The 12,442-nt window shown below is 52.8% G+C and overlaps 1 protein-coding gene and 1 pseudogene across 1 annotated transcript in view; one reads left to right on the top strand and one right to left on the bottom strand.

The window, feature by feature from the left end:
* LOC142251624 (tubulin alpha chain, testis-specific-like) overlaps positions 1 to 432 on the bottom strand; it is a 73,102-nt pseudogene extending 72,670 nt beyond the window's left edge.
* Positions 433 to 743: 311 nt separating this feature from the next.
* LOC142251616 (tubulin alpha-3 chain-like) overlaps positions 744 to 12,442 on the top strand; it is an 81,182-nt gene continuing 69,483 nt past the window's right edge. Inside the window, exon 1 of the mRNA XM_075324585.1 lies at positions 744 to 946. Within this exon, the coding sequence (XP_075180700.1) occupies positions 944 to 946 (3 nt within the window). The 5' untranslated portion in view covers positions 744 to 943. The remainder of the gene's footprint in view (positions 947 to 12,442) is intronic.

Below are 12,442 nucleotides of genomic sequence, written 5' to 3'. Positions count from 1 at the left end.
CTTCATGTCTTCTGCGCCAATCACAGGTCTGATTATAACAGACAGATAGCCAATCACAGACGGGGATTGTGGGAGGTGGTCTTGTCTCCTCTTGTCTTGTCACTGATGCAGCCTCGCCCCCAGCAATCATAGTGCGTCATGGCCCCCACTAATGGCCCTCACCACGAGACCTTATCCCCTGCTTCTATTAGCTGAGCCGGGGCTCCGCAGTGAGCTGCGGGTGGACGCCATGTCTTACCATAGTTATCTCCGCAGAGGTATGTCCAATGGGGTATGTTTGTTCCGCCGCTTCACGTCTCTTCTTCTCACCTCACACCGCGCAGCTCCAGTAACCAACTGTCGCGTCTCCCGCCCGCTGCCCCTGCTTATAAGACTCATGCGGTGCGCTCGAGCGTGTCTGCCTCTACTGATTGGATGAAATTGCAATGAGGGCGGGAAATTATAACCAGTCACTCTCCAGTTATCCATACAGGTAGCGCGTGCAGGCTGTGATTGGTTGCTAGGCAGCTGGGGACAGCAGTGATTGGTTGTCTGCTTATGGACTCACTGCGCGGGAAGATTGTTTCTAACGGTCGCTTGAGGTAACCCTCAACTGAGGTAACCCTCAAGCGACCGTTAGAAACAATCTTCCCGCGCAGTGAGTCCATAAGCAGCCAACCAATCACTTCTGTCCCCAGCTGCCTAGCAACCAATCACAGCCTGCACGCGCTACCTGTATGGATAACTGGAGATTGACTGGTTATAATTTCCCGCCCTCATTGCAATTTCATCCAATCAGTAGAGGCAGACACGCTCGAGCGCACCGCATGAGTCTTATAAGCAGGGGCAGCGGGCGGGAGACGCGACAGTTGGTTACTGGAGCTGCGCGGTGTGAGGTGAGGAGAAGAGACGTGAAGCGGCGGAACAAACATACCCCATTGGACATACCTCTGCGGAGATAACTATGGTAAGACATGGCGTCCACCCGCAGCTCACTGCGGAGCCCCGGCTCAGCTAATAGAAGCAGGGGATAAGGTCTCGTGGTGAGGGCCATTAGTGGGGGCCATGACGCACTATGATTGCTGGGGGCGAGGCTGCATCAGTGACCGTTGAAAGGAGACAAGACCACCTCCCACAATCCCCGTCTGTGATTGGCTATCTGTCTGTTATAATCAGACCTGTGATTGGTGCAGAAGACATGAAGAGCCGGCAGTGTAATGTGTACCTTAACTGGAGTCTCATCACAGAGGTCTATGGCAGGTGTCACCATAGAGGTCTATGACAGGTGTCACCACAGAGCTCTATGGCCAGTGTCATCACAGAGGTCTATGGCAGGTGTCACCATAGAGGGCTATGACAGGTGTCACCATAGAGGTCTATGGCAGGTGTCACCATAGAGGTCTATGGCAGGTGTCACCATAGAGGTCTATGGCAGGTGTCACCATAGAGGTCTATGGCAGGTGTCACCATAGAGGTCTATGGCAGGTGTCACCACAGAGGGCTATGACAGGTGTCACCATAGAGGTCTATGGCAGGTGTCACCATAGAGGTCTATGGCAGGTGTCATCACAGAGGTCTATGGCAGGTGTCATAACAGAGGTTTATGGCAGGTGTCACCATAGAGGTCTATGGCAGGTGTCACCATAGAGGTCTATGGCTGGTGTCACCATAGAGGGCTATGACAGGTGTCATCACAGAGGTCTATGGCTGGTGTCACCACAGATGTCTATGGCAGGTGTCACCATAGAGGACTATGGCAGGTGTCACCATAGAGGTCTATGGCAGGTGTCACCATAGAGGTCTATGGCAGGTGTCACCACAGAGGTCTATGGCAGTTGTCACCATAGAGGTCTATGGCAGGTGTCACCACAGAGGGCTATGACAGGTGTCACCATAGAGGTCTATGGCAGGTGTCACCATAGAGGTCTATGGCAGGTGTCACCACAGAGGGCTATGACAGGTGTCACCATAGAGGTCTATGGCAGGTGTCACCATAGAGGTCTATGGCAGGTGTCATCACAGAGGTCTATGGCAGGTGTCATAACAGAGGTTTATGGCAGGTGTCACCATAGAGGTCTATGGCAGGTGTCACCATAGAGGACTATGGCAGGTGTCACCATAGAGGTCTATGGCAGGTGTCACCATAGAGGTCTATGGCAGGTGTCATCACAGAGGTCTATGGCCAGTGTCACCATAGAGGACTATGGCAGGTGTCACCATAGAGGTCTATGGCAGGTGTCACCATAGAGGTCTATGGCAGGTGTCACCATAGAGGGCTATGACAGGTGTCATCACAGAGGTCTATGGCTGGTGTCACCACAGATGTCTATGGCAGGTGTCATCACAGAGGTCTATGGCAGGTGTCATCACAGGTCTATGGAAGGTGTCACCATAGAGGTCTATGACAGGTGTCATCACAGAGGTCTATGGCAGGTGTCACCACAGAGGTCTATGGCTGGTGTCACCATAGAGGTGTATGGCCAGTGTCATCACAGAGGTCTATGGCAGGTGTCACCACATGTCTATGGAAGGTGTCACCATAGAGGTCTATGGCATGTGTCATAACAGAGGTTTATGGCAGGTGTCATAACAGAGGTTTATGGCAGGTGTCATCACAGGTCTATGACAGGTGTCACCATAGAGGTCTATGGCAGGTGTCACCACAGAGGTCTATGGCAGGTGTCACCATAGAGGTCTATGGCAGGTGTCATCACATAGGTCTATGGCAGGTGTCACCATAGAGGTCTATGGCAGGTGTCATAACAGAGGTTTATGGCAGGTGTCACCACAGGTCTATGACAGGTGTCACCATAGAGGTCTATGACAGGTGTCACCATAGAGGTCTATGGCAGGTGTCACCACAGAGGTCTATGGCAGGTGTCACCACAGAGGTCTATGACAGGTGTCACCACAGAGGTCTATGGCAGGTGTCATCACAGGTCTATGGAAGGTGTCACCACAGAGGTCTATGGCAGTTGTCAGCACAGAGGTCTATGGCCGGTGTCACCACAGAGGTCTATGGCAGGTGTCACCACAGAGGTCTATGACAGGTGTCACCATAGAGGTCTATGGCAGGTGTCACCACAGAGGTCTATGGCAGGTGTCACCATAGAGGTCTATGGCTGGTGTCACCACAGAGGTCTATGACAGGTGTCACCACAGAGGTCTATGGCAGGTGTCATCACAGGTCTATGGAAGGTGTCACCACAGAGGTCTATGGCAGTTGTCAGCACAGAGGTCTATGGCCGGTGTCACCACAGAGGTCTATGGCAGGTGTCACCACAGAGGTCTATGACAGGTGTCACCATAGAGGTCTATGGCAGGTGTCACCACAGAGGTCTATGGCAGGTGTCACCATAGAGGTCTATGGCTGGTGTCACCACAGAGGTCTATGGCAGGTGTCACCAAACAGGTCTATGGCAGGTGTCATCACAGAGGTCTATGGCAGGTGTCATCACAGAGGTCTATGGCAGGTGTCACCATAGAGGTCTATGGCAGGTGTCACCACAGAGGTCTATGGTAGGTGTCACTATAGAGGTCTATGGCTAGTATCACCACAGAGGTCTATGGCAGGTGTCACCACAGAGGTCTATGGCAGGTGTCACCACAGAGGTCTATGGCAGGTGTCACTATAGAGGTCTATGGCAGGTGTCACCACAGAGTTCTATGGCAGGTGTCATCACAGAGGTCTATGGCAGGTGTCACCACAGAGGTCTATGGCTAGTATCACCACAGAGGTCTATGGCAGGTGTCACCACAGAGGTCTATGGCAGGTGTCACCACAGAGGTCTATGGCAGGTGTCATCACAGAGGTCTATGGCAGGTGTCACCGTAGAGGTCTATGGCAGGTGTCATAACAGAGGTTTATGGCAGGTGTCACCACAGGTCTATGACAGGTGTCACCATAGAGGTCTATGACAGGTGTCACCATAGAGGTCTTTGGCAGGTGTCATCACAGAGGTCTATGGCAGGTGTCACCACAGAGGTCTATGACAGGTGTCACCACAGAGGTCTATGACAGGTGTCACCACAGAGGTCTATGGCAGGTGTCACCACAGAGGTCTATGGCAGTTGTCAGCACAGAGGTCTATGACAGGTGTCACCACAGAGGTCTATGACAGGTGTCACCACAGAGGTCTCTGACAGGTGTCACCACAGAGGTCTATGGCAGGTGTCACCACAGAGGTCTATGGCAGGTGTCACCACAGAGGTCTATGGCAGGTGTCACCACAGAGGTCTATGGCAGGTGTCACCATAGAGGTCTATGGCAGGTGTCATCACAGAAGTCTATGGCAGGTGTCACCACAGAGGTCTATGGCAGGTGTCACCACAGAGGTCTATGGCAGGTGTCACCACAGAGGTCTATGGCAGGTGTCATCACAGAGGTCTATGCAGGTGTCACCATAGAGGTCTATGGCCGGTGTCACCATAGAGGTCTATGGCCGGTGTCATTTTCATTTGATAAAGGTGTATGAGCACTTTTTTTTGGGCGTGAGCTGTAGACTTTATCACTACCTTTCGGGATCCATATGACTTTCAGATCTTGTTTTATTCAATTTATATAGATATAGATAGATATGGGGTTTTTTTTCATTTTGGTATGTAGTTATTCTTAGATTTTATTAGTTCTAAAATTTATACCAAATATGTTATTTTCTAAAAAAAAAACAAACCAAATAACATGGGAAACAGTGATTGAGAAGGAGTTGTCTGAGTGGTGAACAACCCCTTTAAGAGGCTAAATTGCCTTTCTTTGGTCTCTGCTCCATTGCGTGGACATCTGCCATCAATATACAGCAAATATTGCAAATTCAGACCTGGGCAGAGTGGGTCCGGTAGTTTCCTCTTGGTGCTGCCCGAACCCAAGACCATTAGGCACTGGCCACATTTGCATGCTGCTGGCCCTGTGCACACGGCGTTCAGCAGCCTTAGGCTATGTGCGCACTAGACCGTTTTTCCCGCGGATTTACCCGCGGATTTGCCCCGGAAATTTCTTGAGAAATGTCTGCAATCTTTGTGCAGACATTTCCCATGAAATTCAATGAGAAAAAAAAATAGTTGTGCGCACTGTGCGGATTTTTCTCAAGAAAATTTCTTGAGAAAATTTTCTCGAGAAACTTTCTTGAGAAAATGTGCATGTCCATTAATTTCCGCAGGTACCTGCGGTATTCCGGGGGTATTCCGCAGGTAGCAATGATGTGCGGTATACCCCCGGAATAGCCGCGATTTACCTGCAGTAATGCCCATCGCTGCCTGCGGTTTTGCAGGAAGCGATGTCATTATGCCAGGAAGAGGAGCAGAGTAAACACACGTCACACTCCCTGGACGCCGCACAGAAGCGCTTCCGTGCGACCTCCAGGTGCCCGTGCAGTGTGTGTCCTGCTCCGGCCTCGCGGCTGCCTGCACTGCAGTGTCAGTGTCTGCCCGCAGTGTCAGCAGCCTGTCACACGGCAGCGCAGGCAGACACTGACATCCTGCAGTGCTGGGAGCCGCGGGGATTACGATCGCTGCTGTCAGGAGGTGAGATCATTACCTGCTGTGACGATCTCCTGGCTCCTGACGTCACCGCGGTCACTGCTGTCTATGCCCGTCTCGAGAGCGGCCCGAGACTGTCACTAGTGGTGACGTCACGGGCTCTCGCGATAAGTCAGTGACAGCGCTGACGTCAGCAGTACAGGAGATGATCACAGAAGGTAATGATCTCATCTATGCTCCTGATGGCAGCGCTCGTCATCCCCTGCAGTGACCTGAGCTGACCTATTGATGTTAGCTCAGGTCACTGCATTGCTCTCCCAGCCAATGGGGAACATTCTGTTTCTTCGGCGCTCCATTGGGAGACCCAGACGATTGGGTGTATAGCTACTGCCTCCGGAGGCCACACAAAGCATTACACTAAAAAGTGTAAGGCCCCTCCCCTTCTGGCTATACACCCCCCGTGGGATCACGGGCTGACCAGTTTTCTGCTTTGTGCGAAGGAGGTCAGACATCCACGCATAGCTCCACTGTTTAGTCAGCAGCAGCTGCTGACTATGTCGGATGGAAGAAAAGAGGGCCCATACTAGGGCCCCCAGCATGCTCCCTTCTCACCCCACTTTATGTCGGCGGTGTTTGTTAAGGTTGAGGTACCCATTGCGGGTACGGAGGCTGGAGCCCACATGCTGTTTTCCTTCCCCATCCCCCTGAGGGGCTCTGAGGAAGTGGGATCTTACCGGCCCCCAAGCCCTGAGGCCGGGCTCCATCCACAGACCCATGGAACCTGCTGGATACGGAGCTGGGGACAAGGCCCTGCGACATTCAGGTACTCTGTGTCCCAAACAGGCCGCGCACATTCCAGACTTGCTGGGTGTGCTAGTGCGCCGGGGACAGTAGCGCTGCGCGCTGGGGTTACAGTCACTGCAGTTTTTCTGAGTGACTTTATGTATTGGGGACTGCCGCGCCGGCCGCCCCTGGAGCGGCGGCGCGGCTGCGACTTGTAGTGCGCCGGGGACTTAGCGCCGACCGTGCTTTTACGACGGCGTCGCTTATAAATTTAGTCCCCGGCTTCTGCGGCCTAGCTCCGCTTCGTTCCCGCCCCCACCCTGTCAATCAGGGCAAGGGAGAGACGCTGTACGATTAATCAGCGCCGAGGGCTGGAGTCTTATTTACATGCTCCAGCCCTCTCACTGAGCACAGGGGGACGCAGGGTTCCCGCTCTTTGTCTGCACACGCCCAGGGCCCGCCCCTCTCCATAGGACGCCGGCAGCCATTCCTGCATGCAGTCTGGCTGGAGAACGGACACAGGCTCTGGGAGACCCAGACAAGGGATTTCTGGCGACCACACACCCGCGTTAAGCGGGCGGTAAGCAGCACTTAAGTGCTGGCCCCACTAGTGCCACAGTGTTATTTTGGTGTACCATATATATATATATTGCACTGTAAGGTCGCTTCTTGGCTGTATACCCTATCTTGCTCTGAGGAGACGACAACATGTCATCCGCAAAACGCAAGGGTGCCAAGACACAGGCTGTAAGCGCTGCTTGTGCCGCTTGTGGGGCTGATCTACCGGCAGGTTACAATGACCCCCATTGTGTGCAATGTTCGGTCCCTGTGCCACTTCGTCAGCCGGAGTCTATGGTGGTAGTGGCCCAGGCAGAGTCGCCGGTGAACCCTGTCCCGGTGACGGGGACAGAGTTTACAGTTTTTGCTGACAAGATGTCTGTCACTATGACAAAGATCCTAGAAACCTTGCAGGCCAGGCCAGTTACTCAGACCATGGACACTGCTGCGGCAACGTTCCCCGGTCCCCCTCAGTTGGAGTTAATCCGTGCTTCAAGGGGGTCCCAGGCATCTCAGCCTGACGGCTCTGATTCAGATGACAGTCCCAGGCAGCCTAAGCGTGCTCGCTGGGAGAGACCCTCCACGTCATCACGCGGATCAGGGTCTCAGCGAGAAGAGTCTCTACATGATGAGACAGAGGAGGGTGATCAGGAGTCTAATCCTGAAACCGCTCTCAATCTGGATACTCCTGATGGTGACGCCATGGTAAATGAAATATAGCGGCCATCAATAGTCTATTGGAAATTTCTCCCCCTGCCCCTTCTGCAGAGGAGGCAGCTGCACAGCAGGAGAAGTTCCATTTCAGGTATCCCAAGCGTAAACTGAGTACTTTTCTGGACCACTCTGACTTCAGAGAATCAGTCCAGAAACACCATGCTTACCCAGACAAGCGTTTCTCCAAACATCTTAAAGATACACGTTATCCCTTTCCCCCTGACGTGGTCAAACGCTGGACCCAGTGTCCAAAGGTGGACCCCCCAATCTCCAGGCTTGCGGCTAGATCCATAGTTGCAGTGGAGGATGGGGCTTCACTTAAAGATGCCAATGACAGACAGATGGACCTTTGGTTGAAATCTGTCTATGAAGCTATCGGCGCGTCGTTTGCTCCAGCATTCGCGGCCGTGTGGGCACTCCAAGCTATTTCAGCTGGCCTGGCACAGGTGGACTCTATCATATGTCCAGCAGTGCCGCGAGTAGCGTCCCTAACCTCGCAAATGTCTGCGTTTGCGACTTACGCTATCAACGCTGTCCTGGACTCTACAAGCCGTACCTCAATTGCGTCTGCCAACTCTGTGGTTTTGCGCAGAGCCTTGTGGTTAAAGGAATGGAAAGCGGATTCTGCTTCCAAAAAATGTTTAACCAGCTTGCCACTATCTGTAGATAGACTGTTTGGTGAACAATTGGCTGAAATCATTAAACAATCCAAGGGTAAAGACTCCTCCTTACCCCAGCCCAGATCAAGCAAACCTCAACAGAGGAAGTGGCAGTCGAGGTTTCGGTCCTTTCGAGGCTCCGGCAAGACCCAATTCTCCTCGTCCAAAGGGACTCAGAAGGAGCAAAGGAGCTCAGATTCCTGGCGGGCTCACTCACGCCCCAAGAAAGCAACAGGAGGAACCGCTTCCAAGGCGGCTGCCTCATGACTTTCGGCCTCCTCCCTCCGCATCCTCGGTCGGTGGCAGGCTCTCCCGCTTTTGCGACATTTGGCTGCCACAGGTCAAAGACCGGTGGGTAACAGACATTTTGTCTCACGGGTACAGGATAGAGTTCAGTTCTCGTCCTCCGCCTCGGTTCTTCAGAACCTCCCCACATCCCGACCGAGCAGATGCCCTTCTGCAGGCGGTGTGCTCACTAAAAGCAGAAGGAGTGGTGATCCCTGTTCCTCTGCAGGAACAAGGGCAAGGTTGTTACTCCAATCTCTTTGTGGTTCCAAAAAAGGACGGCTCGTTTCGTCCTGTTCTGGACCTAAAGCTGCTCAACAAGCATGTGAACGCCAGACGGTTCCGGATGGAATCCCTCCGCTCAGTCATTGCCTCAATGTCTCAAGGAGATTTCCTTGCATCAATAGACATCAAAGATGCTTATCTCCACGTGCCGATTGCTACAGAGCACCAACGTTTTCTACGTTTCGTGATAGGAGACGACCATCTCCAGTTCGTAGCTCTGCCATTTGGTCTGGCGACAGCCCCACGGGTTTTCACCAAGGTCATGGCGGCAGTGGTAGCAGTCTTGCATTCTCAGGGACATTCGGTGATCCCTTACTTAGACGATCTACTTGTCAAAGCACCCTCTCAAGAGGCATGCCAACTCAGCCTGAATGTTGCGCTGGAGACTCTCCAGACTTTCGGGTGGATCATCAACTTTTCAAAGTCAAATCTGTCACCGACTCAATCACTAACGTATCTTGGCATGGAGTTTCATACTCTCTCAGCGATAGTGAAGCTTCCGCTGGACAAGCAGCGGTCACTACAGACAGGGGTACAATCTCTCCTTCAGGGTCAGTCGCACCCCTTAAGGCGCCTCATGCACTCCCTAGGGAAGATGGTGGCAGCAATGGAGGCAGTCCCGTTCGCGCAGTTTCATCTGCGCCCACTTCAATGGGACATTCTCCGCCAATGGGACGGGAAGACAACTTCCCTAGACAGGAAAGTCTCCCTTTCTCAGACGGCCAAGGACTCTCTGCAATGGTGGCTTCTTCCCACCTCATTATCACAGGGAAGATCCTTCCTACCCCCATCCTGGGCAGTGGTCACGACAGACGCGAGTCTGTCAGGGTGGGGAGCAGTTTTTCTCCACCACAGGGCTCAAGGGACGTGGACTCAGCAGGAGTCCACCCTTCAGATCAATGTTCTGGAAATCAGGGCAGTGTATCTTGCCCTACTAGCCTTCCAGCAGTGGCTGGAAGGAAAGCAGATCCGAATTCAGTCGGACAACTCCACAGCGGTGGCATACATCAACCACCAAGGAGGGACACGCAGTCGGCAAGCCTTCCAGGAAGTCAGGCGGATTCTGATGTGGGTGGAGGAAAGAGCATCCACCATATCAGCAGTTCACATCCCGGGCGTAGAAAACTGGGAAGCAGGCTTCCTCAGTCGCCAGGGCATGGACGCAGGGGAATGGTCCCTTCACCCGGACGTGTTTCAGGAAATCTGCCGCCGCTGGGGGGTGCCGGACGTCGACCTAATGGCGTCTCGGCACAACAACAAGGTCCCGACCTTCATAGCGCGGTCTCGCGATCAAAGAGCTCTGGCGGCAGACGCCTTAGTGCAAGATTGGTCGCAGTTCCGGCTCCCTTATGTGTTTCCACCTCTGGCACTCTTGCCCAGAGTGTTACGCAAGATCAGATCCTATTGCGGCCGCGACATACTCGTCGCCCCAGACTGGCCGAGGAGGTCGTGGTACCCGGATCTGTGGCATCTCACGGTCGGCCAACCGTGAGCACTACCAGACCGTCCAGACTTACTGTCCCAAGGGCCGTTTTTCCATCGGAATTCTGCGGCCCTGAACCTTACTGTGTGGCCATTGAGTCCTGGATCCTAGCGTCTTCAGGATTACCCCAAGGGGTCGTGGCCACCATGAGACAGGCTAGGAAGTCCACTTCTGCTAAGATCTACCACAGAACGTGGAAGATTTTCTTATCCTGGTGCTCTGCACAAGGAGTATCCCCCTGGCCATTCGCGTTACCTGTTGTTCTTTCCTTCCTGCAATCTGGGTTGGAAAAGGGCTTGTCGCTCGGCTCCCTTAAAGGGCAAGTCTCGGCACTATCCGTGTTTTTTCAGAAGCGTCTAGCACGACTTTCTCAGGTGCGCACGTTCCTGCAGGGGGTTTGTCATGTCGTCCCTCCGTACAGGCGGCCGTTAGATCCGTGGGATCTAAACAAGGTCCTTGTTGCTCTCCAGAAGCCGCCCTTCGAGCCTCTGAGGGATGTGTCACTTTCTCGACTCTCACAGAAAGTGGCCTTTCTGGTAGCGGTCACGTCTCTTCGGAGAGTGTCTGAACTAGCAGCGCTGTCATCCAAAGCTCCTTTCCTGGTGTTCCACCAGGACAAGGTAGTGCTGCGCCCTATTCAGGAGTTTCTCCCTAAGGTGGTATCCTCTTTTCATCTTAATCAGGATATCTCTTTGCCTTCCTTTTATCCGCATGCAGTTCATCGGTATGAAAAGGATTTACATTTGTTGGATCTGGTGAGAGCACTCAGAATCTACATTTCCCGCTCGGATGCACTCTTTGTCCTTGTCGCTGGTAAGCGCAAAGGGTCGCAGGCTTCCAAAGCTACCCTGGCTCGATGGATCAAAGAACCAATTCTTGAAGCCTACCGTTCTGCGTGGCTTCCGGTTCCATCAGGGCTGAAGGCCCATTCTACCAGAGCCGTGGGTGCGTCCTGGGCATTACGACACCAGGCTACGGCTCAACAGGTGTGCCAGGCAGCTACCTGGTCGAGTCTGCACACTTTCACCAAACATTATCAGGTGCATACCTATGCTTCGGCGGACGCCAGCCTAGGTAGAAGAGTCCTGCAGGCGGCAGTTGCCTCCCCGTAGGGGAGGGCTGTCTTTGCAGCTCTAACATGAGGTATTTCTTTACCCACCCAGGGACAGCTTTTGGACGTCCCAATCGTCTGGGTCTCCCAATGGAGCGCCGAAGAAGAAGGGAATTTTGTTACTTATCGTAAATTCCTTTTCTTCTAGCTCCTATTGGGAGACCCAGCACCCGCCCTGTTGTCCTTCGGGATTTTTGGTTGTTTTCGGGTACACATGTTGTTCATGTTGAATGGTTTTCAGTTCTCCGATGTTACTTCGGAGTGAATTTGTTTAAACCAGTTATTGGCTTTCCTCCTTCTTGCTTTAGCACTAAAACTGATCAGCCCGTGATCCCACGGGGGGTGTATAGCCAGAAGGGGAGGGGCCTTACACTTTTTAGTGTAATGCTTTGTGTGGCCTCCGGAGGCAGTAGCTATACACCCAATCGTCTGGGTCTCCCAATAGGAGCTAGAAGAAAAGGAATTTACGGTAAGTAACAAAATTCCCTTCTTTTCATTGACTGGGACAGCGACTATGGTATGGATCGCCGTGCCCCCCCCCCCCCCCCTTATTGGATTACGCCGGACGTGGAATTGATTGTGCTCTTTTCAATAAATTGGTTAAAGAGGGAATGTTTTGGGGAGTGTTTTTTCAAATAAAACTTTTTTTGTTGTCTATTTTTTAATTATTACTGACTGGGTTGGTGATGTCGGGTATCTGATAGACGCCTGACCTCACCAACCCCAGGGCTTGATGCCAGGTGACATTACACATATGGCATCAACCCCATATATTACCCCGTTTGCCAACGCACCAGGGCGCGGGATGAGCTGGGGCAAAGCGCCAGGATTGGCACGTCTAATGGATGCGCCACTTCTGGGGCGGCTGCGGCCTGCTATTTTTAGGCTGGGGAGTGTCCGATAACAGTGGACCTCCCTAGTCTGAGAATATCAGACCCCAGCTGTCCGCTTTACCTTGGCTGGTGATCCAATATGGGGGGGACCCCACGTTTTTTGTTTTAAATTATTTATATAATTTAAAATAACAGCGTGGGGTGCCCACTGTTTTGGATTATCAGCCAAGGTGAAGCTGCCAGCGGTGGTCTGCAGGCTGCAGCTGTCTGCTTTACC

The sequence above is a fragment of the Anomaloglossus baeobatrachus genome, chromosome 9 (genome assembly GCF_048569485.1).
Source record: "Anomaloglossus baeobatrachus isolate aAnoBae1 chromosome 9, aAnoBae1.hap1, whole genome shotgun sequence".
NCBI lineage: Eukaryota > Metazoa > Chordata > Amphibia > Anura > Aromobatidae > Anomaloglossus > Anomaloglossus baeobatrachus.
The sequence above is the reverse complement of the archived record's forward strand: the minus strand, read 5'-3'. Positions and strand labels throughout refer to the sequence as shown.